General features: G+C 46.4%; 1 protein-coding gene across 1 annotated transcript in view; it reads right to left on the bottom strand.

Moving 5' to 3' along the window:
• The window catches only part of LOC140412916 (putative transmembrane protein 244), a 108393-nt gene that overhangs the window by 13703 nt on the left and 66752 nt on the right, over positions 1–27938 (bottom strand). The window contains exon 3 of the mRNA XM_072500864.1: positions 1878–1951. Coding sequence (XP_072356965.1) covers positions 1878–1951 — 74 coding nt within the window. The remainder of the gene's footprint in view (positions 1–1877; positions 1952–27938) is intronic.

The raw sequence follows: 27938 nt of genomic DNA, 5'->3' as shown, positions 1-27938 counted from the left end.
AAATTGCCCCTTAATTGGAAAAAATGAATTGGGCACTCTAAATTTAAAAAAAATTGGGTACTCTAAATTTATTTTGGAAAATGTAGGAGTTAATTGCTTTCACTTCACTTTTTATCAGCAGAAAACACTTAACTGTTTTTTAGGTGGAAAAAGCTTTCAATCGTAGCTCGATGTTTCATAAACGGGGGGAATCTTTGATGGGGGGCTCTTCTCTGATGTGGGGATATCAATGGAAAACCCCATTTGAAAGCTGACGAAATGGAGAACCTGGTGCAGCGGGATGGAGAAACCCGGCCATTGTCTTCCAAACAGCGAATCCTGTCTGTTGCAAATTGTTTTATCTTTTTGATCTTGTATAGTGAAGTTTATTTTTGTTTGGTCAAAACCTGTGGAATCTTGTAGCTTTATTCTTTTGAATCTCAAACTTTGCCTATTTTAAACAAAATGTTATTTGTTCTTAACCAGATTTTAACCAAGGATCATAACAAATTTCAAAAGTCCGATGAAATAGAGGTGCCGCCACTATCTAATTCCTTTTGAAAATAATTTATAGACTATGCTTTCCATAATGGTGTGTGGCAGAGAATTCTGAACTATCTCTCCCTACATATGAAAGTGTATAGTTGTCTACAAGAGTTATTAAAAGTCCCAGTGTGAAACTAATTTGTTGTGAGATAATAAAACAGAAAGTTATATGTTCAAACGTAAAAGAAACAAAAAATATTGTTCATGATCAATACCATCAACATTTCTAAACAGAAAAGATTTTTATTTTCAGCACTTTCTAGTTTTATTTTTTATTATTTCCGATGTTTCTCTTTTTATTTGTAATTAAAAAGTTAGTTAAACCATGTTTAAAATAATTTAATTTTGCAATCCTCACAGTTTCAAAAAATTAATTTATGGGCTGTGAGCATCGCTGGCGTGAGCAGTATTTATTGGCCATCCCTGGATGGAACATAATCATTCCGTCTTCGCTTTAAGAATTCTAACATGACCTCTGTACGAGCTAAGTGAAAAGCCCAGTTGCTGATCAGCATGAGACCACAGCTTAAAATAGGCCCAAATTGACATTTTCAGAAAATCAATAACAGTTGGAGTGCAGTAGAACACTTCCCTCTGGTTAAAATTGACCAATATTATTGAGACAAGGCAGAAAGAACAATGGCAACATCTATTAAAAAAAACACCGCTGCTTTATTTCCTTAATACTTGTCCCACCAACCTCGGCGATTAGTGTTTAATGTACTGTAATTTATCAAACCACTTATTTTTCAAAATGAATGTTTCTCAACAGAAAATTCTGGAAAATGCTACAGGCCATGTAACATCTATGGAGGGAAAAACAGAGTTTAAGTTGGACAGAGGTAAACAAGTTCCTGCATTTAATTGGGGAGTAATTGAGGGTGGGCAGAATGGGAGATACTTGTTCTTATTTAGATTTTAAAAAATTTATGGGAATAAAAATTACCGCCAACCCAGAACTTTGCTTGTGATTAACAAGAAAGTCTGGGGTAAATTTCTGGGTAGATGATGGCATCAAGCCCAAATACCTGATGCCAAGGTCAGAGTCGGAGGAGTTCAGGCTACATAATTCTGTCCATCCCGAGTAAATACCACACGTGAGTAGGCCAGGATTTTCCCAGGGCCCGAGTGGACAACAGCGGTGAACATCTCAACATGTTGCCATCGAAAGAGTCAGGTCAATGTTTCACTTCAATGACCTTTATGCAGGCAGTTGTAACGAAAGGTCCGTGACCTGAAGAGTTAAATGAGTTGCACTCTGCACAGATACTGATCTGTTGAGTTTTTCAGGCATTTTCAGTTTTCATTTCAAATTCCAGCATCCACTTATGTATCAATGCTTCTTTACTTACCTAGGTACTTAGAGCTAGACTTTGCTGCTTGTGTTTTAAAGTCAAATGGAATCAACCCATCGAATGAATCAAGTCTGCAAAATTAAATGACAGAAACCAGCATTTTCAGGAACTAACGAAACAAAATAAATACAGTCCAGCCAATAGCATGTTGCTCCAAAGAACAAATTCTGTTTAATGTTATATATGAACATACAAAAATGATCGACTGGAAAAGACCGGTTGGTCCATCAACCCTGCCCAGTACAGTCTTATTGCACTGAATGCATGCTCCTCACCACCCTCATTCATTAGTGGAAATGTAACCTCCTAGATATCCTTTGCACTCCCTCTTGGAATTTATAATTCATTTATGTACTAGAAAACCTATTAGCAGTGTTGCAAAACTCAAACTTTCATTTTAATGAACAAGATTCAGCAGAATAGAGTTGGTCCTATTCCTGGAGGTGTCATCACATGACATCCTGCCTATAATCAGTCCACCTTAATACGATCCTGGACCAGACCTCAACAGTGGCTAGGATACTGGACAGAAACCCCAATATTTTATTTTAATTTTGTAAGACTGTGAGGAAAGGATACTTTGCCCAGGAATGATTACATGAAACATAGGGATATGGTATATTGAAACAAGCTTTGTTACTAATACAGTATTAAAGTATCTTTAGCATCATATCTGAAAATAACTTACAATTACCCCTTAAACAATGCTAATCAGTACAGTGACACAATAACCCTTAACTGCTATCTTTATTCCCACTCAATCAACAAAACCATCTCAGCTCTCAATCCACTTTGAAATACAGTTAACACTCAGGAATATCTGCTGTATAGAAATGTCTGGATACTCCACTTTGAGAAATAAAAATATTTTGACATTACTTTAACGAAAAGAGACCTCACACTATCAGAACAACGCTGGATCTGTAGCTGAAGTCTTCAGAAATTCTGGCTGTATTTCTTCAGAAGCTGATACTCAGCTTGTTTCAGTTCACCTTCCAACCATACAATTCTGAGCTGCTTGGAAAGACCCTGCTAATCTGTCTACAGACATATCTTTATCTGAACAGCAGTGAGAGCAGATGCTTGACCTCTGCTCACATTCCAATCTGAAACTCAACGAAACTGCATTTCTGCAAAATGCCTGGTACCTTAGCACCTCCCATCAATGACATCATCTTACCAAGCTGAAACACAATGGGCGTGACTTAATGGCCACTATGCACCCGAAAAGCAGCTCGCCGGGATCCACCCAGCTCGCAACGCTACACGAGACGTGACACGATCTCGTGAGACGTTGCAATATGAATCTCACCCATTGTGGGTGCACATTAAAGTCTCACTTTAATGTGCAGATTCCTGGGTTAGCCGAGGCGTGGGATCAATCTCCTTCGCCTCGGAGAACTCGGGCAAGTGCCGTTCAGTGCTGGTCTCCACAAACGGGGACAAAATGGAATGGCACTCATGGGAGTCTCCCAGGGTATCAGAGGCCCACAGGTGCTTCCCTTTGGTAGGGTGGCACCCTGGCACTGCTGGTGCTATCCAGACACCCTGGCACTGCCACCAGGGCACCTTTGAAGTGCCAACTTGAGACCTTGACAGTGCCATCTGGATGCCAGCCTGGCACTGCCAAGGTTCTCAGGTGGCACTGCCAGCTTGGCACTACGTAGCTGGCATTTTTAGCACAGGTGCGATCACAGGTGCCCTGTGTGGCTTTTGGAGGGGCGCGGGGACCCTCCCATAGTGTGTTGGGGTTTGGGGGTGTCGGGGTCACTTTAGGATCACGGAGATCTGGACGTAATTTTTAAATGATGTCCCGATCTCTCGCTGCACTGAGACGTTCCAGCAAGCGGAGCTCCTCAGTGTACAAAACGGAGCTATGTGCGGCCTCGTGCATGTGTTCTCCGTTGAGGCCCCTTATCAAATGCAAGTTGCGTTTTATGGCCTTGTATTTCTTGTTGCTGCAAGTGCCGGGAAACATGCAGCTAAACGTGCTCGCTATGTGATTTTGTTTCCTTTTAGTTAAATCGTGCCCATTGTATCGAATTAACTCCACAGGGAACCCCCTTTATCCAAACAATACTCCTTTATCCCAAGTTTTTTACGATCTATTAATTGCACCTCTGGCTCACAAAACCTTTCAAACCAGGATTCTTGAAAATCACTACTGCAGCAGTCATTGACACACAAACCCAGGCTTTTAACCCTTACTGCACCAAATACTTACAATACAATGAGCGGGATTCTCTGTTTCAGAGACTGGTGCTGATGCTGGGACAGAATTGGTGGTGTTCTATGACCATGGCAGCGGTACCGGTCCTGCATCAATTCAGGATCCGTTAATGGGCTAGCACTGGTGCCACGTGGAACTAGAGCAATTGCAATGAAAAACAGTGTCCAATTCGCTGGGGTCGGCATTGGCGCTCGAGAGGCTGACAAGCTATATGCCGCATATAAACACTCCACTCCCCACACACACTCATTCCAGCCAACATGATGGCAGCTCGAAGAGCGGTACCTTGGTTCGCAGATGCGGTTCGCACCCTGGTTCCACGGGGTGGGAAGGAGGCTGCCACCCGCCGCTGTACACCGGGTCTGGATGCAGAAACCAGAGGCCGTGACCGCTGTGGGCCTCCATGACCGGCCAGCAATGCCAGAAAATGCTGCACGACCTCCTCAGGGCGACCAGTATGAGTAGCCAGCACCATGCCCCTAGCACCAGCCCACGTCCCACACACCCGTAATCCCTTCCCGCCATCATCCAGAGGGCAACCAAACCACATCTGGCAGCAGTCTGCTCGCACCCCACCCTGCACCACCTGCCAGCACCCATACCTGCCATGGCCGGGTGCCCTGTTCACAAAGGCCACCAGCTGCCTACCTCCCATGCTGCTCATGTCTGACTGACTAACACTGTGCATTTTCTGTTCCTCCCCACATCCACCAGTTCCCCGTTGTCCACCACACTTGTAATGTCCTCAAAGAATGCCACTAAACTAGTCAAACATGACCTGCCTTTCATGAACCCATGCTGCGTCTGCCCAATGGGACAATTTCTATCCAGATGTACATAGAACATAGAACAATACAGCGCAGTACAGGCTCTTCAGCCTACAATGTTGCACCAAAACAAAAGCCATCTAACCTACACTATGCCATTATCATCCATATGTTTATCCAATAAACTTTTAAATGCCCTCAATGTTGGCGAGTTCACTACTGTAGCAGGTAGGGCATTCCACGGCCTCACTACTCTTTGCGTAAAGAACCTACCTCTGACCTCTGTCCTATATCTATTACCCTCAGTTTAAAGCTATGTCCCCTCGTGCTAGCCATTTCCATCCGCGGGAGAAGGCTCTCACTGTCCACCCTATCCAACCCCCTGATCATTTTGTATGCCTCTATTAAGTCTCCTCTTAACCTTCTTCTCTCCAACGAAAACAACCTCAAGTCCATCAGCCTTTCCTCATAAGATTTTCCCTCCATACCAGGCAACATCCTGGTAAATCTCCTCTGCACCCGCTCCAAAGCCTCCACGTCCTTCCTATAATGCGGTGACCAGAACTGTACGCAATACTCCAAATGCAGCCGTACCAGAGTTCTGTACAGCTGCAACATGACCTCCTGACTCCGGAACTCAATCCCTCTACCAATAAAGGCCAACACTCCATAGGCCTTCTTCATAACCCTATCAACCTGGGATCTATGTACATGGACACCTAGATCCCCCTGCTCATCCACACTTTCAAGAACTTTTCCATTAGCCAAATATTCCGCATTCCTGTTATTCCTTCCAAAGTGAATCACCTCACACTTCTCTACATTAAACTCCATTTGCCACCTCTCAGCCCAGCTCTGCAGCTTAGCTATATCCCTCTGTAACCTGCTACATCCTTCCACACTATCGACAACACCACCGACTTTAGTATCGTCTGCAAATTTACTCACCCACCCTTCTGCGCCTTCCTCTAGGTCATTGATAAAAATGACAAACAGCAACGGCCCCAGAACCGATCCTTGTGGTACTCCACTTGTAACTGAACTCCATTCTGAACATTTCCCATCAACCACCACCCTCTGTCTTCTTTCAGCTAGCCAATTTCTGATCCACATCTCTAAATCACCCTCAATCCCCAGCCTCCGTATTTTCTGCAATAGCCTACCGTGGGGAACCTTATCAAACGCTTTGCTGAAATCCATATACACCACATCAACTGCTCTACCCTCGTCTACCTGTTCAGTCACCTTCTCAAAGAACTCGATAAGGTTTGTGAGGCATGACCTACCCTTCACAAAGCCATGCTGACTATCCCTGATCATATTATTCCTATCTAGATGATTATAAATCTTGTCTCTTATAATCCCCTCCAAGACTTTACCCACTACAGACGTGAGGCTCACCGGTCTATAGTTGCCGGGGTTGTCTCTGCTCCCCTTTTTGAACAAAGGGACCACATTTGCTATCCTCCAGTCCTCTGGCACTATTCCTGTAGCCAGTGATGACATAAAAATTAAAGCCAAAGTTCCAGCAATCTCTTCCCTGGCCTCCCAGAGAATCCTAGGATAAATCCCATCAGGTCCCGGGGACTTATCTATTTTCAGCCTGTCCAGAATTGCCAACACCTCTTCCCTACGTACCTCAATGCCATCTATTCTATTAGCCTGGGGCTCAGCATTCTCCTCCACAACATTATCTTTTTCCTGAGTGAATACTGACGAAAAATATTCATTTAGTATCTCGCCTATCTCTTCAGACTCCACACACAACTTCCCATCCCTGTCCTTGACTGGTCCTACTCTTTCCCTACTCATTCGCTTATTCCTGACATACCTATAGAAAGCTTTTGGGTTTTCCTTGATCCTACCTGCCAAATACTTCTCATGTCCCCTCCTTGCTCGTCTTAGCTCTCTCTTTAGATCCTTCCTCGCTACCTTTTAACTATCCATCGCCCCAACTGAAACTTCACACCTCATCTTCACATAGGCCTCCTCCTTCCTCTTAACAAGAGATTCCACTTCTTTGGTAAACCACGGTTCCCTCGCTCGACGCCTTCCTCCCTGCCTGACCGGTACATACTTATCAAGAACACGCAGTAGCTGATCCTTGAAAAAGCTCCACTTATCCAGTGTGCCCAACACTTGCAGCCTACTTCTCCACCTTATCCCCCCCAAGTCACGTCTAATGGCATCATAATTGCCCTTCCCCCAGCTATAACTCTTGCCCTGCGGTGTATATGTCTCACTACTTCTTCCTTAACGACAGATTCAAGTATTTTTCCCACTACAGAAGTTAAGCTAACCCGCCTATAGTTACCCGCCTTTGGTCTACCTCCTCTTTTAAACAGCTGCGACACATTTTCTGTTTTCCAATCTGCCAAAACCATCCCAGAGTTCAGCGAATTTTGCTAATTACCGCGAGCGCATTTGCTATTTCCCCCGCCACCTCTTTTAGTACCCTGGGATGCATTCCATCCGAGCTAGGAGACTTATCTATCTTTAGCCCCTTTAGCTTGCCCAACACTATTCCTTCGTAATAATGACCGTTTCGAGGTCCTCATCTGCCATAGCCTCCTTGCCAACAATTATTGGCAGGTTATTTGTGTCTTCCATTGTGAAGACCGACACAAAATACCTGTTCAATGCCTCAGCCATTTCCGCATTTCTCATTATTAAATCCCCCTTCGCATCCTCTAAAGGACCAACTTAGCCTTAGCTTTTCTTTATCGTTCTATATATTTGTGGAAACCTTTGCTATCTGTTTTTATATTCTGAGCTAGTTTACTCTCATAATCGATCTTACTTTTCTTCATTGCTTTTTTCATGGCTTTCTGTTACCTTTAAAGATTTCCCAATCCTCTAGATTCCCACTAATCTTTGCCACGTTGTATGCCTTTTCTTTCAATTTGATACTCTCCTTTATTTCCTTAGATATCCATGGCTGATTATCCCTTTTCCTACAGCCCTTTCTATTCACTGGTATGTACTTTGTCTGAAGATTGTGAGAAATCTCTCAGAAAGTCCTCCACTGTTCCTCAATTGTCTCACCACAAAGACTTTGTTCCCAATTAACCCCGTCCAACTTCCCCCTCATCCCATTGTAATCTCCTTTGTTTAAGCACAAGACGCTGGTAATAGAGTTTACCGTCTCACACTCCACCTGTGTTTTAAAATCAACCATACTATGATCGCTCCTTCCGAGAGGATCCTTAACTGTGAGATCATTAATTATTCCTGTCTCATTACACACGACCAGATCTAGGATAGTTTTCTCCCTCGTAGGTTCCATTGCATACTGTTCGAGAAAACAATTGTGGATACATTCTATAAATTCCTCCTCAAGGCTGCTCTGACGAACCTGATTTGACCAATCGACATGTAGATTAAAATCTTTACATGCATCAGTTACTTCTTTGTTTATTGCCCATCCCACAGTGATGTTATTATTTGGTGGCCTATAAACTATGCCTATCAGTGACCTTTTCTCCTACTATTTCCAGTTTCCACCCAAATGGATTCAACCCTTTTCTCTACAGAACCTATATCATCTCTCGCTACTGCCCTGATGTCATCCTTAAATATCTTCCTGCCTGTCCTTCCTAATAGTCTCATACCCCTGGATATCTAACTCCCAGTCGTGACCACTGTGCCACCGTGCCGCCCCAATTAGGGGAACCTGATTGGATAATTCTGACTGCCAAAGAGCCTTTTATCTTCAGTTCAATGTCTTCACCATTATTAAACAGGAGTCTTCAAGGAAAACAACAGTCATACACCCATGGTGCTTCCCACAATAAACTTCTGGAATTGGGTCAACAACTCTTGGAGACAGCAGGGGCTGGATTCTCCAAAAATGGGGCTATGTCCCCACCCCGGTGTAAAAACGCTGACGTTTAACTCTTGACTTTCCTTAAGAAAGTCCTGAGCGATTCTCATATCTGCAGAGGGCTGGCAGGACCCCGGAGTGCTTCTCGCAGCTCTGGCTGCGGATACGGGCCCCTGCACTTCCGGTCGGGAGTCTGAGCATGCGCACGCCGCCGTTGCGAACTCGGACCGCAGGCTGACATTGACAAGCTGCCCGATCGCTGCCCCGGCCCCCCATGAGGCTCCCCCAGTGCTCGATCTGCCCGCCCTCCCCGTCCCCACCAGGGTTAGATACGTGGTTAGAACCACGCCATCGGGAACTCCGCCAGCTTTGCCCAGAGAATCGCTGGGGGGGGGGGGGGCCTCTGTCAATGGCCCCCCCCAGCCGCGCCGCATAATCCGTGCCCGAGCAATTCTCCGTTCCCGCGCCAAACGCGATTTCGGCATGGGGTTGCGGAGAATCCAGCCCCAGGTCTGTACTGGAGGGTTGACAGAAAGGAACAAGAGAAAATTTTCCTCTGCTTGTATTTTCCATCCCGATGTTAAATATATATGTTAAAATGATTGTGCAAAAAAGGAAGGCGGCCAGGGAGATAGGTAGAGTGAAGGACAGAGCTGGGAGCACGGTCTTGGACCCAGCAGGGGTGAACGGGCAAATCATGTCCACAAGTATTGGGCATGCCCGGAGCTTAGAGGGTTTTGCTAAGGCTATGTCCACGGTATTTAAAACACGGGTGGAGCTGAGTCCAGAGGTGGCGACCTTTGGAGTGTCGGAAGAGCCGGGAGTCCAGGGGGCGAGCGAGGCTGACGTTTTGGCCTTTGCCTCCCTGGTAGCCCGGAGTTGGATTCTGTAAATGTGGAGGGACTCAAAGCCCCCGAGTGTAGAGACTTGGGTTAGTGACATGGCTGGGTTTCTCAGTCTCGAGAAAATAAAGTTCGCCATGAGAGGGTCAATGTTAGGGTTCTCCCGGAGGTGGCAGCCGTTCATCGACTTTCTCGGAGAAAATTAAAACGTCAGCAGAGGCAGAAATCTAGGGGTGGGGGTGGGGGGTTAGGCTATTGTTTCATTATTGGGGGTGCGAAGAACGTGATAGGGATGGAAATGTTTTATGTACCATGTTCATGTTGCTGTTATCGTTATTATTATAAAAACAACAAATACCCGAATAAAATGTTTTTTTTTTTAAATAAATGTTTTTTCAAAAGAAAATGGTAGTGCAAAATTGATGAATCAGAAATTAAATCAAGAGAGTTGCTAAAATTGCATTTAGAACATGGAACATAGAACATTACAGCACAGTACAGGCCCTTCGGCCATCAATGTTGTGCCGACTATTTATCCTAATCTAAGATCAACCTAACCTACACCCCTTCAATTTACTGCTGTCCATGTGCCTGTCCAAGAGTCGCTTAAATGTCCCTGATGAGTCTGACTCCACCACTTCCGCTGTCAGTGCATTCCACACATCCACCACTCACTGTGTAAAGAACCGACCTCTGACATCGCCCCTATTCTTCCTCCAATCACCTTAAAACTATGTTCCCTCATGACAGCCATTTCCGTCCTGGGGAAAAGTCTCTGGATATCGACTCTATCCATGCCTCTCATCACCCTGTACACTTCTATCAAGTCACCTTTCTTCCTTCTTCGCTCCAATGAGAAAGGCCCTAGTTCCCTCAACCTTTCTTCATAAGACATGCCCTCCAGTCCAGACAGCATCCTGGTAAATCTCCTCTGCACCCTCTCCAAAGCACCCACATCCTTCCTATAATGAGGCGACCAGAACTGGACACAATATTCCAAGTGTGGTTGAACCAGGGTTTTATAAAGCTGCAGAAAAACCTCGTGGCTCTTAAGCTCAATCCCCCTAGTTTTTTTTGGAAAATATTTTATTGAAGCATTTGTAATTTTCAATTTAACAAATTTAACAAATTAACATTCAAAACAACCTAGCGGCCCGACACACGCAACCACATCATAATAACATACCCAACTACCCTCCCGCCCTAGCTCCTAACCCCCGTATATTAGATTCCCTGTCCTTATTTTACACTGCCATGCCTCCCATTTTCTCCCCCCCTTCCCCCCCCCCCCCCCCCCCCCCCCCCATTCTGCTGACGTTCAGTTTTCCTTAAAGAAGTCGACGAACGGCTGCCACCTCTGAGCAAACACCTGAGTTGAAACTCTCAAGGCGAACTTAATCTTTTCCAGCCTGAGAAACTCTGCCATATCACTAACCCACACTCCTGACTTTGGAGGCTCCGAGTCTCTCCATCCCAGTAAAATCCGTCTCCGGGCCACCAGGGATGAGAAGGTCTCCCTCCCCCCCTGGGCCCCCGGATCTTCCGATACGCCAAGTATTGCCATTTCTGGACATGTACTCACCCTCCCTTCCAGGATGTCCGCAAATCCCTGCCCGAATCCTCTCACCTAAGGACATGCCCAGAACATTGCATGTGATTTGCCGGACATCCCCAACAACGTCCACACCTGTCCTCCACTTCCTCGAAAAACCTACTCATCCTGGCTACCGTCATGTGGGCCCTATGAACCACCTTGAACTGGATCAGGCTAAGCCTGGCACACGACGAGGATGGATTGACTCTCTTCAAGGCCTTTTCCCAAAGTCCGACTTCCAGCTCCCCTCCCAACTCTTCCTCGCACTTCCTCTTCACCTCCCCGATTGGGACCCCTTCCCACTCCATCAATTCCTTGTATAACTCCGAGACCCTCCCTTCCCCGAACCCCGTTTTAGACATTACCTTTGTTACTAACTTTTGGTTGGTTCTTAATTTGGCTCTCTTTAATCACGTTTTCTCAAGAGTCGCCAGGTATCTTTCGACACCACCATACGGTTCAGAACAGAATACTGATCAATGACTCGATACACCAGTTAGTAAGTTCAAAAGCAATGCTCATTTATTTACACACAGTCAAATCTACTCATGCATCAACTCTACAAACTAAACTACCACTAGTACTAAAGCCTATTCTTAGCTTCGGGTGCCCACTCAGTCAGAGGAACAATGGCCGTTGCTCGGTTCTGAGGCTGCTGGGTTGAGCTGTTTACAGGGTAGCAACTAGGAGCGTCTATCTCGTAGCGTGCGTTGACTTGGGACATACTTGGTCTGATGCAGCTGCTAGGCAGGTCTCTCTGTTCGGTGAGAGCCAAAGCCAAAGGAGGAAGATTCTCCCTTGGGTGATACCTCTTATACTGCAAAGGGCTTGGCGCTCTTTTGGGCGGGCCTTGAACTTGGCCTCAACTAATTGGGTCTTTCCCAATCATCTGTATCGATTTTCCTCCAATAGAGGGGTGGTTCCCTGATCGCTGGGCGTGTCCTGGTGACTGTCAGTCTGCTTTGTCTTAGCTTCTTCTGGCACCGGGGAGTCTGTCCTAACATTGTGTATCTAAATGTTTCCCTTTTGTCCCCGGAGATGGCTCATTAGTATGTAAATCGTTTGGTAGTTTCTGTCCTGGCTGAGCGTTTAAGGTTCTAATCAACAGACAGAGCTTGCACCTGCTTGTTTATAGAATCATAGAATCATAGAAGTTTACAGCATGGAAACAGGCCCTTCGGCCCAACCAGTCCATGCCGCCCAGTTTTTTACCATTAAGCTAGTCCCAGTTGCCCGCACTTGGCCCATAACCCTCTATACCCATCTTACCCATGTAACCATCTAAATGCTTTTTGAAAGACACAATTGTACCCGCCTCTATTACTACCTCTGGCAGCCCATTCCAGACACTCACTACCCTCTGAGTGAAGAAATTGCCCCTCTGGGCCCTTCTGAATCTCTCCCCTCTCACCTTAAACCTATGCCCTCTAGTTTTAGACTCCCCTACCTTTGGGAAAAGATGTTGACTATCTACCTTATCTATGCCCCTCATTATTTTATAGACCTCTATAAGATCACCCCTAAGCCTCCTACGCTCCAGGGAAAAAAGTCCCAGTCTATCCAGCCTCTCCTTATAACTCGAACCATCAAGTCCCGGCAACATCCTAGTAAATCTTTTCTGCACTCTTTCTAGTTTAATAATATCCTTTCTATAATAGGGTGACCAGAACTGCACACAGTATTCCAAGTGTGGCCGTACCAATGTCTTGTACAACTTCAACAAGACGTCCCAACTCCTATATTCAATGTTCTGACCAATGAAACCAAGCATGCCGAATGCCTTCTTCACCACCCTGTCCACCTGCGACTCCACCTTCAAGGAGCTATGAACCTGTACTCCTAGATCTCTTTGTTCTATAACTCTCCCCAACGCCATACCATTAACTGAGTAGGTCCTGGCCTGATTCGATCTGCCAAAATGCATCACCTCACATTTATCTAAATTAAACTCCATCTGCCATTCGTCGGCCCACTGGCCTAATTGATCAAGATCCCGTTGCAATCCTAGATAACCTTCTTCACTATCCACTGTGCCACCAATCTTGGTGTCATCTGCAAACTTACTAACCATGCCTCCTAAATTCTCATCCAAATCATTAATATAAATCACAAATAACAGTGGACCCAGCACCGATCCCTGAGGCACACCACTGGTCACAGGCCTCCAGTTTGAAAAACAACCCTCTACAACCACCCTCTGCCTTCTGTCGTCCAGCCAATTTTGAATCCAATTGGCAACCTCACCCTGGATCCCGTGAGCTTTAACCTTCTGCAACAACCTACCATGCGGTACCTTGTCAAAGGCTTTGCTAAAGTCCATGTAGACAACGTCTACTGCACTACCCTCATCTACCTTCTTGGTCACTCCCTCAAAAAACTCAATCAAATTTGTGAGACATGATTTTCCACGCACAAAGCCATGCTGACTGCCCCGAATCAGTCCTTGCCTCTCTAAATGCTTGTAGATCCTGTCTCTCAGAATACCTTCTAGCAACTTACCTACTACAGACGTTAGGCTCACCGGTCTGTAGTTCCCAGGCTTTTCCCTGCTGCCCTTCTTAAACAAGGGCACAACATTCGCCACTCTCCAATCTTCAGGCACCTCACCTGTGGCTGCCGATGATTCAAATATCTCGGTTAGGGGACCCGCAATTTCCTCCCTAGCCTCCCACAACATCCTGGGATACATTTCATCAGGTCCCGGGGATTTATCTACCTTGATGCGCTTTGTTTCTTAGCATTGTCCAATTTCCCCTGCATTCTTTGCGGGTGTCCATTTTCTAATTGGGACGTGGCCATCCCAGATTGCTACACTCCCTCCTTGTGATCCTCAACGCGAAGCGTGAAGGATCACATTACCATGGCGTCTTCATCCTCTGATCCCCGGGGCACCCATGCTTAGGCTCTACACTGTCCTATCCTATGCAACACAATTTTACCCAAACCATTTTAAATACATTAATTGTCAAAAGATTCTACGGGGCGCTATGACATTAGTACATGCATTACAGAAAAATAAAAAAACTGGAACCTCTAACTATTCTCAATAAACTATCCTCATTTAAACAATCCAAAAATACAAACAATCCAAAAATAATCTATACATCTTAAACTGTACAAAATAGCAGCACACAAATTTCTCTGGCCTGGCAGTCAGACACAGAGGTTTACATCTCTTTATTCCCTAGAATACATTAAACAAAATGGATGCTCTTTAATCCGTCCCAATGGATTCAGGGGTCTGGTGAAATCCAAAAATGGGGGACCGAAATCTGTATACCGGGGTGTGAGAGCGATATGCTCTATTTTGCCATTTCCTGACTCTAAACGTTTGCACGACACTGCAAAGTATCGCCAGCACTAAGAGTGCTTCGACTACATATGAGAGTGAGTACCAGGTGATAAACCTATCACACCAGGTCGGGGTATTGCTAGCTGTCGCTATGCTAGTTATCTCGGGGTTCCGTGTATTACAGGGGTGAGAGTCATTTACGGTTTGTGTGGTAGGGGTCAGGGGGGTAGGGTCCACGCGCAACTGAAGGGATCCCACTAAGATCCATGTGAACACGAAGGCTGTCTTCATCTTTGTCGGACTTCTTTGTCTTCCTCTGGGGTTCCTGAGGTTCCGGAGTTCTGTGAACACAAGCATAATTTCTGTAATTATCTTGCTTAAGATCTCGTATGTCTGTCTGTCTGTCCTTTATTGCCAATTGCCCTTTATAATTGGTTACATTCTGTGACTCCCTCATTTTTTTTTTAAACCGAATATTTGGACTAGACATCTAAGAAAAATACTGCCGTACTGCGAGCCATCTCGCAGCCTGTGTGATTTACCATCCCAGTGTTTGAGGATGTAAATAGCATAGGGTTTTGGCAACCTAGGGGTTGCCAAAACCAAACAAAAGAATTTTGAACGTAACGAGCCAAAATGGGGTGCATATGGGCCGCGGCGGGTAGGAAATGGGAATCCCCGGGTAGAACATAAAACATAGAACATTACAGCGCAGTACAGGCCCTTCGGCACTCGATGTTGCGCCGACCTGTGAAACCACTCTAAAGCCCATCTACACTATTCCCTTATCGTCCATATGTCTATCCAATGACCATTTGTATGCCCTTAGTGTTGGCGAGTCCATTACTGTTGCAGGCAGGGCATTCCACGCCCTTACTACTCTCTGAGTAAAGAACCTACCTCTGACATCTGTCCTATATCTATCTCCCCTCAATTTAAATCTATGTCTCCTCGTGCTAGACATCACCATCCGAGGAAAAGCGCTCTCACTGTCCACCCTATCCAATCCTCTGATCATCTTGTATGCCTCAATTAAGTCACCTTTTAACCTTCTTCTCTCTAACGAAAACAGCCTCAAGTCCCTCAGCCTTTCCTCATAAGATCTTCCCTCCATACCAGGCAACATTCTGGTAAATCTCCTCTGCACCCTTTCCAATGCTTCCACATCCTTCCTATAATGCGGTGACCAGAATTGCACGCAATACTCCAAATGCAGCCGCACCAGAGTTTTGTACAGCTGCAACATGACCTCATGGCTCCGAAACTCAATCCCTCTACCAATAAAAGCTAACACACCGTACGCCTTCTTAACAACCCTCTCAACCTGGGTGGCAGCTTTCAGGGATCTATGTACATGGACACCGAGATCTCTCTGCTCATCCACACTGCCAAGAATCTTACCATTAGCCCAGTACTCTGTCTTCCTGTTATTCCTTCCAAAATGAATCACCTCACACTTTTCTGCATTAAACTCCATTTGCCACCTCTCAGCCCAGTGCTGCAGCTTATCTATGTCCCTCTGTAACTTGTAACATCCTTCCGCACTGTCCACCGGGTAGGACGGTGAGCAATGCCGTATGTGCTCAACCAAGCGTAGCTGACCAGAGTGGGGTCCTCAGGCAGGGCGGGGACCAATGCCGTTTCTCCACTGCCTGAGCAATCGGCAAGAATGGGTAAGAATGTGGTCGTCGTGGGGGGCTACCTCTCGAATTAGGAGAGCAACTATGAGTTGGGTTCTGTCGACAGACTAGTTCCTCTGAACTATTGTCTGGGGACAAACTTGTACCTTTAACAAGGTTCTGTTGACAAACTAGTTCCTTTAACAGCTGGGGGGCATTAAAGGGGTGGTGACATGGGGCCGTGAAAAACTTTACGAGTTTACACACAACACTCAACGATAACACTAACGAACAAACATTCAACAAACATGGTGCAGCTTCCATCAGAAAGGACACCGTATCTTTCCATCGGCTCCTTTTTCCTCCATCATCTGGACACCTCACTGCTCAATAGCGAACAGGGTCGCAAAGGGATTCGTTTGGTGGGAGTCAGACTCTAAGTCATCATCTTCTCCCGGCTGCCAAACGCTTGTCTGTAGTAACCATGCTAAAGCTGCTTGGGGCGAATTGGGGTCCTTCTCATCATTCCGGATGAGCCTAAACGAATTGTCTTGGTGCCAGAATCGTGTGTCGAGGTTGGAGCTACTATGTTTCAATCCGTAATCGTCGGGCGGTGGGTCTGAGTCAGGGGCTTTGATGTAAGTGATCTCAAATGGGTCGGTAGAATCATGCTCGGATTCGCTGGGAATGGGGCCTGTTGCAGGGGTGTAGTCATAACATGGTGTGCTTTGGCTGTCGTCATCGTGATCGCTATCACTGTCGCTGTTGGTTGAGGGAAGGGAGAGGCGGAGTTGTGCCTCTGGGGGCGGAGTTGAAGTTGTGTCTGAGGACAGGCTGGAGTGGTTGGGGGAGGGTAGGACTACGTCATCTGTGGGCGGGGCCTGATCGTCTGCTGCGGCGAGCAGGATGTGGTGTGTGTGTGGTTATTCTGCGAGCTGTAAGCCTTGAGCTGGTTTATATGAAACCACGCAGACTTACCATTGGGATAAGTTATTTTGTATACTGAGGGGCTGACTTTGTCCGAAATGGAGTACAGTCCGGAAAATTTTGGGGAGAGGAATGAACGGGGTTTGTAAAGGGAAAGCATGACTTGCTGCCCTACTGTAAACTCAATGGCGTGTACTGTTTTGTCGAAACAGGCCTTACTCTGTTTCATCCTGGTTCCAAGTCTCACTGCAGCGGCGAGTTGGGCTGCCTTTATGTTCTGTACTAGTTGTGTAACCGCATTTTCATGCGTGAGGGCTGTAACTGCGGGACTGGCCAAATCCAGTCCTAGTAAATACTCGGTGCCTTTCATGGGGCGTCCGGTCATGAGGGTATGGGGGGTGTAACCTGTGGATGTAGATACTGTGTTTCTTAAAAACACCAAAGCAAATGGGAGTTCTGAATCCCAGGTGCTGTTATTCTGCTGTACCATTTTCCTGAGGGTGGCTTTCAATGTCCTATTCATTCGTTCTACAATACCACTTGATTGGAGGTGGTATGCGATATGGAACTTTTGTCTGATGCCGAAGATCGTGAGGACATTTTTCATTACACGCCTGGTGAAATGAGAGCCTTTATCGGACTCTATACTGCGGGGGAGTCCTCATCTTGTAAAGATGTGGTGTGTTAATATTTTAGCCGTTGTCTTGGCCGTATTAGTTCGTGATGGAAATGCTTCCACCCATTTTGTGAAGGTGTCTATGACCACCGACACATACTTATAACCATTTCTGCATGGGGGTAGGGGTCCTATATAATCTATCTGGAGATTTGTCCAGGGTCCATTAACGGGGCGGGTATGACTAAGTTGAGCCTTTTTCGCATATCTGTCCGGATTGTTCTGTGCACAGATGAAACAATTCTCTACGTAGTGTGCGACATCGATTTTTAAATCAGGCCACCAACAAAGCGGTCTGAGGTGGGCTAGGGTGGGTTCAATTCCTTGGTGTCCATGATTGTCATGGAACTGACAAATGATCTGGTTCCTGTCCTGGCTGGGAACTATATAAAGTCCATCCTGTAAAATCACACCGTCGTGTGTGGTGATTGTATTTTTAAACTTGTCGTCCAGGGCTGGGAAGGTTCCCTTTAAAACTTCCCTGAGTTTCTCGTCCTCTTTCTGGGCCTTCGCTAAATCCTAAATGTTGGTCTGTGAAATGAAATGAAATGAAATGAAAATCGCTTATTGTCACAAGTAGGCTTCAAGTTAAGTTACTGTGAAAAGCCCCTAGTCGCCACATTCCGGCACCTGTTCGGGAAGGCTGGTACGGGAATTGAACCGTGCTGCTGGCCTGCCTTGGTCTGCTTTCAAAGCCAGCGATTTAGCCCTGTGCTAAACCAGCCCCTGTGAGACCAGAACCGCGTGTACTGGGGTGCTTTCGGGGGGGTTTCAGAAATAACCATGCCTGGAGCCTGCCTTCGCTAGGGGGTCTGTTTTAACGTTACCGGGGGGGGAAGAACGGTGATGACTGCAAACCTGAATTATTCCGTACTTCCTATCCTTCGCTGTCTCTAAGATATGGCGGAGAAATGGGGCTGAGGATAAGGGTTTACCGTCCGCGGAAACAAATCCTCTTGTTTCCCAGAGTGATAGGAATTCTGTCCAACTATTGCAGACATACAAGCTGTCTGAGTAGATATCTGCTGGGGTCGAGAACGAGTCTGGGTGGTCTACAATATACGCAATTGCTGCCAGCTCTGCTGCCTGCGAGCCTAAGTGTCCTGGCAACTTTGAGGAAATTTCATCTAGGGCGCGTCCCTGCGCGTACTCTACATATTTACCGCAACCGGTAATTCTCTCTCCATTTTACACTGTGGATGAGCCATCCACATATATCTTCAGGGTGCGCACGTGTCTGTGGGCTGGGGTCTCTGGGGTGTACTACCTGTTTGCCTGGGGGGTGTTTTGGGAATAAATGGGCCTGTGTTCTGTTTCGTGATGACGATCTCACATTCGTGAGGGGTGCCTGCATACTGCAAATTATCGGCAAGGAATGTGTGGGTTTTTGTTCTCTTTACCATGATGTCCCGTCCCTGTAAAAGAAGGGTCCAACAGGCTGCGTGGATTTGGCCATCTTTAAGTCGGCCGTCTAACAATAGCTGTGTCGGGGTGTGTTCTGTGTGGATGGTGATGGGGTTGAGTCCTGTAATGTAGGCAAAGTATTGCACTGCCCAATAAACTGCGAGCAGGTGCCTTTCGCAGGCAGAAAATCCTTGCTACTCGGGGTCTAACATGCGTGAGGCGTATGCTACGGGGCGTAACTGGTCGTGGCGTTCCTGGAGGAGCACGGCCAAAAGGGTTCGGTTGGTGATTGCTACCTCTATAGCGTACGGGGAATGTGTATCTGGGACCTGCAGTGCGGGGGCTGTGCTGAGTGCTCTTTTTAAAGCGTCCACGGCATCCGTATGCTGTGGAAGCCATTCCCAAGGTGCCTGCTTCTTGAGAAGTTCGGAAAGGGGCGCTGCTTTAGTGGCGAAACTGTCAATATGGTTTCTGCAGTGGCCAACCAGTCCTAAAAATGACCGGAGGGCTGAGACATTGTGGGGAAGGGGCAATTTGACGATCGAGTCAATTCTCTTTTGCTCGATCTCGCGTTTACCATGAGTGATCACTGTTCCCAAGTAAATCACTTTTTCTTTCAGAATCTGGGACTTCTTGGGGTTGACTTTACAACCAATTTCTTTAGGAGTGCTAGGAGTTCGGCGAGAAGCAAATTGTGCTCTCCCTTTGTGTCTGTCTGTAGTAACAAGTCGTCTACATACTGGACCAGACAATCGGGGTGGGAAAAGTTTGCTAATCCATTTGCCAGCTGTCAGTGGAAAATAGAGGGGGAGTTGTGGAAGCCTTGTGGAAGGCACGTCCACGTGTACTGTTGCCCTTGGAATGTAAAGGCGAATTTGTACTGGCACGCTTTAGCCAATGGAATGGACCAGAAGCCATTACTAATGTCCAAAACCGAAAAAAAATTTGACTGGAGTCGCTGTTTGAGCATGGTCTCGGGACTCCTGGCTACGGTGGGGGCTGCTGCTGTGGTTACTTTGTTCAGTTCCCGGTAATCAATGGTCAGTCGCCATGATCCATCCGGTTTCCTAACGGGCCAAATCGGTGCATTGTTTGTGGAGGCTACTGATCGGAGTACGCCTTGATCCAACAAACTCTCTATGACTTTGGAGGTTCTCCCTCTGCTTCCTGAGGAAATCCGTATTGCTTCTGGGGTTTAGGGTCGGGACCTGTATCGTTCACAAAGCCAGTCAAACTGCCACAGTCGTGCTTGTGCTGTGCAAATGCTGCTTTATGTTCCTGCAGGACTGCCCTAACTTGTTTGTCTGCACTAATGGCTCAAGGGTCGAACCAGAAGTCTCCTATTGAGCTAATCCTACTTACGTATTCTCCTACTGTGAGCGTGGCGGGGGCTCGAGCTGCCTTTGCCATTTTCCAAACACACTTGTTAACTGGATCAAACGAGAGGTTATGGGAGCTCATGAAATTGATCCCAAGGATATGTTCTGCTGTCTGGGCAGATCAACTAAAACTACGGGGTGCTTGGTTGTGATGTTCCCTATCTGTATTGCTATAGGGGCCATGATGTGTCCCTGTTGTAAATGGCCCGTAAAGCCGCTGAGTGTAATGGTGTCTGTTGTGGTCCACGTGTCTCGCTGGGACATCGTGGAGGAATGGAGTGTAGTGCGGGACCCTCCTGTGTCCCAAAGAAATTCTACGGGTTGTCCCCAATCTTTGCCTGCTACTACCGGTCTACCGGACTTGTCCCAAAGGATGTCGCAGAATCAAGTTGGGGATCCCGAACACCGTCAGTCGGTGCCGTTCATGTCTGCATTCTCTGAACGGGCGCTAACGCTATGGATCGGCTTTGCCATATTCTTGTTTAGGGTGCCTGTCTGTTGGTTTCTCTGCTGCTTCTGGGGCGCGTTGCACTCTTGTGCAAAGTGTCCTAGCTGTCCACAATTATAACATTCTTGAGGTTTTGGCTGGGGTGGGCTGTTCATTTACCCATGCGGGGTTCTGGTGTGCCTTAACTGGGTTCATTTCTGCCTGCTCTTCATCGGGTGTTATAAATGCGGTTTTGCCTGCAACTGATTGTTCCCAAGTGCGGGACAATCTCTTCAAAACCCATTTTTCATTGTGGGGCTCATCTGAGGGGTCATAATTTGCACAAGCTTTTCGTCCTGCTTGTGTGGTGTGGGAGACTAGAATTCGGGTCCATTTGGCCATATTATCTGGGGACAAATGGGCGCGGGCTAACTCTCCAAAAACTGCGGTGAAGTGAATCCACAAACGTCCAGCAAACGCTGTGGGGTGCTCTGTCTTCTTTTGCCTACACTTAATTAGGCCTTCTACGGGGTCTCCTCTGTTAAAGCCGATCGCATCAAGGATCGCTGTGTGCATCTCTTGGAGTGTGCCTCCTCCTACATTCTGTGGGTCAGGAAGGGCTGCTACGACTGAAGGGTCGAGGCTTAAAACTGTGAGCTTCACTTGCTCCTTTTCGCCCAGGCCGTACATGGTTGCCTGTTGTTTGACGTTAGCAAAAAATTGGTGGGGGCCTGAAGTGGGGAGGAATGATGTCATTTTTCCACACGCGTCCCGTAATTGGGTCATGGTAAATGGGGTTGTGTAACGGAAATCTGCTTCTCCTTCTCCTGCAGCCCTGTGGTGTATGGCCACAGGATTCATGGGGGTGTGTTCTGCCTGTTCGGTTGGGGGTTGGGGCACTTTCCTTTTCTGGGGTTTTTCCTGTGTACATGTCCCATGTATGTATCTATGGGCAGTCTCATTCAATTCCTGCCAATCGGGGCCGTTTTCTTGATCTAATTGGGGTCCGAATGTACTCTGAAATCCATTTTGCACGGACAGCAGAGATTGAAACTCTGCAATTTGCTTCCGGCACTTTGCATGGTCTACTGAGCTCTGCCTTTGTTCCGTCGTGGAAGTATGGAGTGCTCGTAGGGCTGCTTTTAAATCATTGCACTGTTTCTGCAATTTCTCAACTTGCTGTTCTGTTTCTTGTCTTACCAAGACCGCACGTTGAGTGTCCTGGTAGGCCTTATCGTATTGTGTCTGAAAACTGTTCAAATGTGCGAGACAAGACTGATGTGCCCTCTTGGCATCATCCACTTCTCTGTCCCTTGCTACTAACTGCTCTTTCAGGTCTCGATTCTCTTTCTCTACCTCACTCACGTCTACCTCACTACTTCTGTCTCTCTCCTCTATCTCTACGGAGCGTTCTAACGACCTCCTCTGCGCCTCGCAATTGTGCCAAACAGGACATGATTGCCATCGGCTTACGAGCTTTTCCCGAGCTCTTCTTGTGGATCTCTGACAGGTTCTCCCACCAAGTATGTCCTATACTCCCGGGTCCTGTTTCCTCATTATCACAGAATTCACTCCAAAGGGGCCATCCTTTCCCTTTGAGATATTTTCTGATCTCATCTTCCCAAACGGGACACTGTCCTACTCTACTGCTGGTCGGTGCGACCTCGAATTCTTGGGGGTTCATAAGGCGTTCCATTGCCTTCATTGCCATTCTCTCTACTAGGATCTCTACCGAATTTGGAACAGGGGGTGATAAAGCGGTGATGTAAACACGGGTACAGCTTACGCTACTTTCCGGCCTACAAAACTCCCGACAGTTTTTCGCAACAAAGTCTCTCAGGTTTACCTTATATCCCTGTTCGTGCGCATGCATTAACACACTTCCGAATCTCAGAGGCTTGATCAGAACTGTTTTGACACTTGTGGTTTTTCTTTCTGTTCCCAATTGGATTCTCAATTCAAATTTGGGGTTATCTCGGAGTGGATAGGCCACTTCTAAATCGAGTCCCGGCAGAGTCGCCAGTAAATGTTGCTAACTTTTAGTTGGTTCTTAATTTGGCCCTATTTAATCACGTTTGCTCAAGAGTCGCCAGGTATCTTTCGACACCACCACAAGGTTCAGAACCGAATACTGATCAATGACTCGATACACCAGTTAGTAAGTTCAAAAGCAATGCTCATTTATTTACACACAGTCAAATCTCCTCATGCATAAACTCTACAAACTAAACTACCACTATTACTAAAGCCTATACTTAGCTTCAGGCGCTCACTCAGTCAGAGGAACAATTGCCATTGCTCGGTTTACAGGGTAGCAACTAGGAGCGTCTATCTCGTAGCGTGCGTTGACTTGGGACTTACTTGGTCTGATGCAGCTGCTAGGCAGGTCTCTCTCTTCGGTGAGAGCCAAAGCCAAAGGATGAAGATTCTCGCTTGGGTGATACCTCTTATACTGCAAAGGGCTTCACGCTCTTTTGGGCGGGCCTTGAACTTGGCCTCAACTAATTGGGTCTTTCCCAATCATCTGTATCGATTTTCCTCCAATAGAGGGGTGGTTCCCTGATCGCTGGGCGTGTCCTGATGACTGTCAGTCTGCTTTGTCTTAGCTTCTTCTGGAGCCGGGGAGTCTGTCCTAACATTGTGTATCTAAATGTTTCACTTTTGTCCCCGGAGATGGCTCATTAGTATGTAAATCGTTTGGTAGTTTCTGTCCTGTCTGAGCGTTTAAGGTTCTAATCAGCAGACAGAGCTTGCTCCTGCTTGTGTCTTAGCATTATCCAATTTTCCCTGCATTCTTTGCGGGTGTCCATTTTGTAATCGGAACGTGGCCATCCCTCATGGCCACACCTTATCCTGTAGTCCCCTCAGGGGGAGGTGAGGATAGCTTGGACCCTGCCTCCAGACAAAGTCCCATACCTGTCGGTACCAAAACCCGTTCTCACCCGGCAACTCAATCTCCTCCTCTAATGCCTCCAGGCTCGGAAAGCTCTCGTCAATGAAGAGATCCCAAAATCTCTCAATCCCTGCCCGCTGCCACCTCCTAAAGCCCGCACCCCCCCCCCCCCCCCGCCCCCCGCCCAGAACAAACCAGTGAATAGCACAGATCGGTTCAATCCCCTTGTTAATGAAAGGTAACACACCATACGCCTTCTTAACAACCCTGTCAACCTGGATGGCAACTTTGAGGGATCTATGTACGTGGACCCCAAGATCTATCTGTCCCTCCACACTTCCAAGAATCCTGCCTTTAATCCTGTATTCAGCATTCAAATTCGACTTTCCAAAATGAATCACTTCACATTTATCTAGGTTGAACTCCATCTGCCACTTCCCAGCCCAGCTCTGCATCCTGTCAATGTCCTACTGTAACCTGCAACAGCCCTCGACGCTATCTGCAACTCCACCAGCCTTCGTGTCATCGGCAAACTTACTAACCCACCCTTGCACTTCCTCATCCAAGTTATTTAAAAAAACCTCAAAGAGTAGGGGTCCCAGAACAGATCCCTGTGGGACACCACTGGTCACCGACCTCCAGGCGGAATACTTTCCATTCACTACCACTCGCTGTCTTCTTTCGGCCAGCCAATTCTGTATCCAGATAGCCAAATTTCCCTGTATCCCATGCCTCCTAACTTTCTGAACGAGCCTACCATGGGGAGCCTTATCAAATGCCGAAATGAAATCCATATACACCACATCCACTGCCCGACCTTCATCAATGTATCTCATCACATCCTCAAAGAATTCAATTAGGCTTGTGAGGCATTACCTGCTCCTCACAAAGCCATGCTATCTTTAATCAAACTATGTTTTTCTAAATAATCATAAATCCTATCTCTCAGAATTCTTTCCAATATTTTGCTCACCACAGACGTAAGACTGACTGGTCTGTATTTCCCAGGGATTTCCCTATTCCCTTTCTTGACCAGGGGAACAACATTCGCCTCTCTCCAATCAACCGGTACTACTCCAGTAGAAAGTGAGGACGCAAAGATCATCACCAACGGCACAGCAATCTCCTCCCTCACTTCCCGTAGTAATCTTGGGTATATCAAAATTTCCAGCATATCCTCCTTCTTAATATCAACCTGTTTGTGTCTATTAACCTGGTTCACGCTGTTCTCATGGGCAACAAGGTCCCTCTCTCTCGTGAATACTGAAGCAAAATATTCATTTAGGGTCTCCCCTATCTCCTCAGACTCTAGGCACAAGTTCCCTCGCCTATCCCTGATAGGCCCTACTCTCACTCTGATCATCCTCTTATTTCTCACATAAGTCCACAAAAGATAAGCCATGATCTCATTGAATGGTGGAGCAGGCTCGAGGGGCCAGATGGCCTACTCTTGCTCCTAGTTCTTATGTTCTTCTGTTCTTATTAAGTATTTCCTCGAGCTTACCAGTCTGTTTCACACTGTCCTCTCCAACAATATGGCCCCTCTCATTTGTAAATACAGAAGAAAAGTGCTCGTTCAAGACCTCTCCATTATCTCTTCAGACTCAATACACAATCTCCCGCTACTGTCCTTGATCGGACCTACCCTCGCTCTAGTCATTCTCATATTTCTCACATATGTATAAAAAGCCTTGGGGTTTTCCTTGATCCTACCCGCCAAAGATTGTTCATGCCCTCTCTTAGTTCTCCTAATCCCTTTCTTCAGTTCCCTCCTGGCTATCTTGTATCCCTCCAGCGCCCTGTCTGAACCTTGTTTCCTCAGCCTTACAGAAGTCTCCTTCTTCCTCTTAACAAGACATTCAACCTCTCTTGTCAACCATGGTTCCCTCACTCGACCATCTCTTCCCTGCCTGACAGGGACATACATATCAAGGACACGTAGTACCTGTTCCTTGAACAAGTTCTACATTTCACTTGTGTCCTTCCCTGACAGCCTATGTTCCCAACTTATGCACTTCAATTCTTGTCTGACAACATCGTATTTACCCTTCCCCCAATTGTAAACCATGCCCTGTTGCACGCACCTATCCCTCTCCATTACTAAAGTGAAAGTCACAGAATTGTGGTCACTATCTCCAAAATTCTCCCCCCCTAACAAATCTATCACTTGCCCTGGTTCATTACCAAGTACCAAATACAATATGGCCTCCCCTCTGGTCGGACAATCTACATACTGTGTTAGAAAAGCTTCCTGGACACACTGCACAAACACCACCCCATCCAAACTATTTGATCTAAAGAGTTTCCACTCAATATTTGGGAAGTTGAAGTCACCTATGACTACTACCCTGTGACTTCTGCACCTTTCCAAAATCTGTTTCCCAATCTGTTCCTCCACATCTCTGCTACTATTGGGGGGCCTATAGAAAACTCCCAACAAGGTGACTGCTCCTTTCCTATTTCTGACTTCGACCCATACGACCTCAGTGGGCAGATACTCCTCGAACTGCCTTTCTGCAGCTGTTATACTATCTCTAATTAACAATGCCACCCCCCACCCCACCTCTTTTACCACCCTCCCTAATCTTATTGAAACATCTATAACCAGGGACCTCCAACAACCATTTCTGCCCCTCTTCTATCCAAGGTTCCGTGATGGCCACCACATCATAGTCCCAAGTTATGATCCATGCCTTAAGTTCACCCACCTTATTCCTGATGCTTCTTGCGTTGAAGTATACACACTTCAACCCATCCCCGTGCCTGCAAGTACTCTCCTTTGTCAGTGTTCCCTTCCCCACTGCCTCACTACACGCTTTGGCGTCCTGAATATCGGCTACCTTAGTTGCTGGACTACAAATCCGGTTCCCATTCCGCTGCCAAATTAGAATCTTCCATGATTCGGGACCAAATTGTGTTTGTTGTGAATGAAAATAAGCTGAGGGAACGGATGCTGAGGTATTTGGAGCTGTCTTTGGAACAAACAGTTAAGATTTGTCTGGCTCACGAGCTAGCAGCATAGCATTCTAAAATGTTTCTCAGCAATGGCGGTGTCTTCTTCGAGGAAAGCACTCTGGTTGCCGCCGTTTTTCCAAAAAGGTGGGAAACTTTAAGAAAGACGGGAACGTTCCTGCAAGCCCCTCGCACACCAGCAGGTTAAAGATCAGGATGAAGTATTTCTGTGTAAAAGATGTGGTCAAAGGCACAAATTAAGGCAGTATCCAGCGTTTGGCAAGTTTTGTTCCAGATGCAAAGGAAAAAAATCACTTTGCTCAGAAACGTTACTAAAAGCTCAACCCCAGATCAGTCAGCACAGCGTAAGACACAGGACGGGATTCTCCGTTGCCCAACGGCAATATCGTAATCGCCGATCGGGCGGAGAATTGACTCGGAGAAATCGGTCTTCAGATTACAGAGAGAGAGACTAATACCCCTTCTGGTTGTGACTGCAGCTATCCAGCTCTGAAAATGAAAGTAAAACGCACCCTGCAGCAAACAGCGTAAAACAAAAGTAAACAGCTGAAAGGCAGCCCAGCTCCACCCACTCTCTGACATCACTGCAGTAATAAACACCCATTTCTTAAAGGTACTCTCACCACATATACTTATATACACACTTATTTATAAACTCCCATTTCTTAAAGATACTCTCACTACAGATACTTATATACACACCCATTTATAAACACCCATTTCTTAAAATTACTTTCACATAACACCTCCCCCCAAGAAAAAAAACCCCATCAACTTCAAGATGGTTTCATTTTTCACTATCCTTTAAGAAATGTACACAGTAAATATACTTTTTCGCTTAAAAAAAACACACGCAAACATGTATAATAATATAGTCCATTTTTTTTTTCTTCTTCTACCTCCAACTGGAATCCTTCTCGATTGACAGTCTCTTTGAACAAGAAGGTTTCTGCATGATCCATCCATTTCCTACACCTCGGCATTAGTCTTTAAAGTCAAATACTTTAATTCAATCTTATCACAGAGTCCCTTATAATTCTCCAACACAGGAGCAGTGGTTACCACAGCTTTCAGGTAGTCAAATGCCTGTTGAAACTCTGCTGTCCACTGAAATGTTTGACGTTTCTTCAGCAAGTCCATCAGTGGAGCAACCACTCTACAACCATTTTGCACAAATGTTCGATCAAATCCACTCATGCCAAGAAATCGCAT

Source organism: Scyliorhinus torazame, chromosome 1, assembly GCF_047496885.1.
Source record: "Scyliorhinus torazame isolate Kashiwa2021f chromosome 1, sScyTor2.1, whole genome shotgun sequence".
In the NCBI taxonomy this organism is placed as follows: domain Eukaryota; kingdom Metazoa; phylum Chordata; class Chondrichthyes; order Carcharhiniformes; family Scyliorhinidae; genus Scyliorhinus; species Scyliorhinus torazame.
The sequence above is the reverse complement of the archived record's forward strand: the minus strand, read 5'-3'. Positions and strand labels throughout refer to the sequence as shown.